The following is a 5,035-nucleotide window of genomic DNA, read 5'->3' on the forward strand; positions in this document are numbered from 1 at the left end:
ACATATTCTTACCCCCTACAGAACAGGGCATGAAAGGTTTCTGGGAAACTGGGCTCTGCCTTTTCACAAAAGGAGGACAGACATGCCCTGAGAAAATACACGACACCAAACGCTGTGCATTCAACAGACCTGCTGGTTAATGATCTTGCCCATAAGTAATGTTTTAACCATAGAGTAGCTTTTGTTTGCTTCAAAAGCCACAAAGCCAAAGAGGAAGTGTAGGAGAACGTGGGCAGGATGGTGGCCAGGAGCCTCATGACCTCATCTTTTTCCGCCACACAGGGATTGGTGGCTGTGCCTGGGACAGGGTTTAAATTCCCCGAGGTTAGAGATGTCAAGCAGTCGGGGGACGAGGGGAGAAAGCCAGAGCTTCTGGGATCCAACTGGCTGGAGCCACTGCTGGGATCACTAAGAGCGCTCTTGTCGCAGCACCAGAAAAGGTATTTTTTTGCTTTTCTACCTGACATGCTATTCTCTCTGCAGGTTTAGTCAAGGAAGCATTGGGCAGGAGATCTTTGAAAACTGCTTCACTGGACAGGGACGTTTGATGTTTGTCTGTGGAAAAAGGTGTGCTTTTATAGAGGCAAGGTTGCTTTAGCAATGCAAGGTATTACACATAATCACAATTTTAAACCTGTGTGCCGATAGATGTTGGGAGGAGGTTACTGAAAACCCTGACACTGAATCAAGTGCTGGAAACTCAAAGCTTGTACTTGAACACAGAAAGCTTCCTTCCTCGTGTAACCACTGCCTGGCAGTGTCCCTGTTTGTCCTGGCAGGCTTGCAGTTTGTGCTGCACGCTACTGAATGGATGGGGTGCGCACTCTTCTCTGTGTAACTCCTGAAATTGCAAATACCTCTAATAGAGGATCCTGTCTCAGGGCCAGCCTTACTAATGTCTTTTAAATGTACCCTTAGTAGCCTTTCTTTCCTGCTATGATTTACTAAAGTTTTATGTGCCTCTTGTTCATCACTAAATCAATTTAATTTCTCAGGGATGTTTTAATTTCTCAGGATAAGTCCTGGGAATTGGTCTGTCAGGACCAAAGTTTACTGTAGCTCAGCACTCTCCTAATTTCAGCAAAACGCAATGTGAGTAGCTATTTCACTTCATCTCTTGCTTGGAAACACAGGTCATCCTGTTCAAACTCCTAGAGGGGGGAAATAAAGATCTATCAATAAAAGCAGTTTATGTTCATGTAAACTGGGTTTACTCACAGTGACTCCAGTTAACGATCCTGAAAACTAGTTTTAAAAATAACTGAAAAGAGAATCCAAGCTGAGTTTGTCTTGTCCTGTCTCTTCTGGCAAAATGATGTTAAATGAACGACAATAAACCAAAGCTAATCTTTATAGCGCTTTGTTTTTCACAAAGATTTTCCTTTGCCAGTGCAAGTCAGTAGATGACAGGAGGATTCTGCTCACCTTCTCAGAGTGGCTAGTCTCGCCACTGCCCAGCACTTCTTGGTACCTGGTTTTAAAATTCTTGTAGCTTTTGAGTTGCGAAGTCATTACAAATCCAGCTGGGTGTGGGGTGGTGATGGGAGGACAGAGGAAAAGATTGGCATGGGCAGGCTGAATGCTTAGCAGGTGGCATGGTGATGTACACCAGGAGAAAGGAAAAGCCTATGGCGTTTTTGTGGTATTTTACCTTTTTGACTCACTTTTCCAAAATATTTTCTAGGTAAAACATCACAATGAAGGTGGCAGTTCTGTGTTTATGCCTTATCAGCATCACCGCTGCATGGCCAGTGAGTAAATCACAAATGTATATCAGCAATCACTTGTAGGTTTCCTTTGTGTGTTAGCAAGAAATTAATACTGACAAATGCTTTTCTTCTTTTCTCCCTTCAAGGTGAGTAAATCCAAGCAGCATGCCATTTCTGCCAGCTCTGAAGAAAAATATGTAAGCTCCTTTTGTCTTTCTATTAATTTTCTTTAATAAATCCTTTTTGATTTTGATTTTTTTTCTGTAATACACATTGCCTGATACTTGTTTTATGATTGTAGCTGCTTGCAGAACATGTCCTCACCTGGCTGTCACAAGCCAGTTTCTCAGGTAGCCAGTGCAGAGAGCCACTGATGTCAGCAGACTTCTGCCATGTTAGGCATCCTGGTTGTGGACTTTCATTAGCTGTATCACTGGACCAGCACTGGAAACCTTTTTTCTTAATGAAAAGTGTGTAAGCTGTCAGTTAAAAAGAGAAAAGGACTGTAGCATGGCACAACTACTATAACCCACGTTTGTTAGTGTGGATCAGATGACAATACTTGGTGTTGGAAGAGCACTTTAATCCAATTCCCCTGATTTTTTGGAGTGGTGTGAGTGAACAGTATTAGTCTTGTGTATAGCTATTTGATTTATACTCCACTACCAGCTACTACCCATGTAAAATCAATTCTTTGCTCTGAAAATCAGTTACTGCATTTAGTTTAGTCTTCATGACGTGGGAGATAAATCACTCTTGGGAAAAGGACCTGAGAATTAGCAGGAACGATGTTTGTTAGATATAACTCCAAATTTCACTCAATAAAGATGAGTTGGAGAAACTGGTCGGAAATTCCCCCAGCTCTGCCAGCGGGAGAGGCACATCTTCTCTATTATATTGTTTGTATATAATGTTCATCTGAGATCATAGCTCATTCCAAGTCCTCTTCCTACTGCAATGAATTGCTGAGGACATGTCCTGTACAAAAGGAGTATATATTGCAGATGTCACAGCTGCCTGAAAACAGAGGTTGTGATGCAGGCAGCTTTGGCTGTTCCTCTCTGCTCCTTTGTGGATTAAACCCCCCCCCTTTTTTTTTCTCTTGAAGGACCCCAGGGGCCATCACTCACACAGATATCACCACCACCACGTCAATTCTCAGTCTTGGGAGAGGCTGCAGCACCCACAGAATGACCTGGCATCACCTCAGCAGGTGAGGCAACCAAGTGGAAGAGAAAGCAGAGCATCTTTCAGTGCCAGGGTTTGCAAGTTAGCCTGAGGCAACAGGCTGATCAGCGCTACTGTGTATGCCTTTGCGTGCTAACAGTGACTTTTATGTTGTTTTCAGACTCTTTACTCCTCAGAAGAAAGTGTGGATGCCCCAGTACAACCGGTAAGTGTTCTGAAGAGCAGTATGTCTCTTGAAGGCTGCAGGGCAGCCAGTGCATAGCAGCACTCATTTTGCTCAACCAAATGCAGTTCTTGTGGTACTATCTCTCCCTAAATAAAACAAAGCTTCAGGCAGGGTGAGGCAAATTCAGTGCAATTCATGCACATAGCTCCCCAACAGTGCATAAGCCCCGAGGGAGCCAGACAGGTACCAGTCTGCACATCTCACATACACGTTCATTTGCCTGATGCATAATAAATCTTTTCCAGCACTTTCCTGATGTGTCAAGCAAGAGCCAGGAAGATGTGGATGATGACAACGATGATAATGATTCCAATGACACAGACGAATCCGACGAGGTTGTCACAAATTTTCCCACAGACATTCCAGTAACTGTACCCTTCCCTCCTTTCCCTTTCACCCGGGGAGACAACTCTGGCAGAGGCGACAGCGTGGCCTACAGGGTGAGGGCAAAAGCCGCAGTGGTGAAGCCTAGCAAACTCCACAAAGCTGCAAAAAAGGTAAATAGCGCTGAGCAGTGATACCCAGTTTTTTTTGGAAAAGGGTAGTGAACTTGAAAACAGAGATGTTATTTTATGGCAGTCAGTTTTGAAAAGGATTAGTGGGGGGAAAGTAGGCATAAGTGAAGGAATGTATTTCCTTTCTCCGGATGTCCCAAATCAGGGGGTATCGATGGCCAGAGGGCTGTCCATGTGCGGAGGCAGGAGTGTGGCCTGCTGCTGCAAGCTATGCAATACTGCAGTTTGCACTACCGTGATGTACTTGCACACATGAGATCTGAGGCCAGGATCAAACTTGAGTTTCTCATAGTGTGAAAGGTTCATGTAACTCCATAAAAGACCATGCAGGCTTTGAGTGTTCCTGCAGCCTACGCAGCTTGCTGTGGTGCAGTATGGCACCACCTGACGACAGATCAGTTCCTCAGGAGTGACAATGGCTCTCTCTTGTTTTGTCCTCTAACACAGCTCATTGTGTATGATGCCACCGAGGAGGATGAGAGTGCCCTGGATGCAGACAGCCAGCAAGCAGGGCTCTCCCAGGAAGATGCTGCTGCCTACCGCTCCCTAGGGAAGCAGGCCATTAGCAGGGAATGGGCTGACAAGAGCCACGGGCAGGACAGCAGCGAGCTGGACAGCAAGCAGCGTGACCGGAGCATGGAAAATGACAGCCGGCAGAAATTAGATAGCCATGAGGCAGAAGATGATAGCAAGGCTGGTGTCAGAGGGGACAGCCACCAGAGCATGGAAAGCAAGGAGAGCCAGGTCCACGTTTCAGCCGAGATCCCCGACGATAACAGCAATCAAACGCTGGAGAGCACTGAGGATGCTCAAGATCATCACAGCATTGAAAATAACGAAGTCACCCTTTAAAGGGAGACAAATGTAATTTTTCCCTCCTTTTTAAATTCCTACCTAAGGGGAGGGGAGAGTAGCTTCATTTCGGGTAATTGTTTGTAAATGTAGAGCGTGTGGTGACTTTTGGGGTTTGGGGCAACTTCTTTACCCGGTGGCCTCCCCTCGGCCGCCAGCAGTGCATGTCGTGCCGGCCTCGCGGGATGCCGTCGGCAGAGGCGCGGGGAAGCCAGACGGATGCTGTTGGGCGCACCGGGCGAGCGTTACCTCTCTGGCATGCTGCTCTCTGTACTGCCAGCCTGCATTTTGCTGTAACTGGATTTAATTAAAAACACAAAACCCCCTCTACCTGTGGGCTGCATTACTGTGTGCTGGGCTGGGGCAGAAGGGGGAGCTTTCTGGCGGTACCTCTCCTTCTCAAAATGACGTGAAATCGCTGCTCCCCCGCAATTTATTGAGCGGGTAAAACCCCTCGGCGGGGCCTCCTCCTGCTTTTACGGAGGGTGAGCGGCGAGCAGGCCTGAAGCACCCGGCGCCGCTACCACGGCGGCGGCCCAGGGCTC

At 46.7% G+C, this 5,035-nt stretch overlaps 1 protein-coding gene across 1 annotated transcript; it reads left to right on the forward strand.

The window, feature by feature from the left end:
• Positions 1-356: 356 nt before the first annotated feature.
• Positions 357-4,490, forward strand: SPP1 (secreted phosphoprotein 1). The gene is made up of 7 exons (XM_009639993.2): positions 357-440; positions 1,685-1,751; positions 1,856-1,906; positions 2,818-2,922; positions 3,058-3,102; positions 3,369-3,620; positions 4,086-4,490. The coding sequence occupies exons 2-7, from the start codon at positions 1,698-1,700 to the stop codon at positions 4,488-4,490; spliced, it is 912 nt and encodes a 303-aa protein (XP_009638288.1). The 5' UTR covers positions 357-440; positions 1,685-1,697.
• The last annotated feature ends 545 nt before the right edge of the window (positions 4,491-5,035 follow it).

The sequence above is a fragment of the Egretta garzetta genome, unplaced genomic scaffold, assembly GCF_000687185.1.
Source record: "Egretta garzetta isolate BGI_Z169 unplaced genomic scaffold, ASM68718v1 scaffold615, whole genome shotgun sequence".
Taxonomy (NCBI): domain Eukaryota; kingdom Metazoa; phylum Chordata; class Aves; order Pelecaniformes; family Ardeidae; genus Egretta; species Egretta garzetta.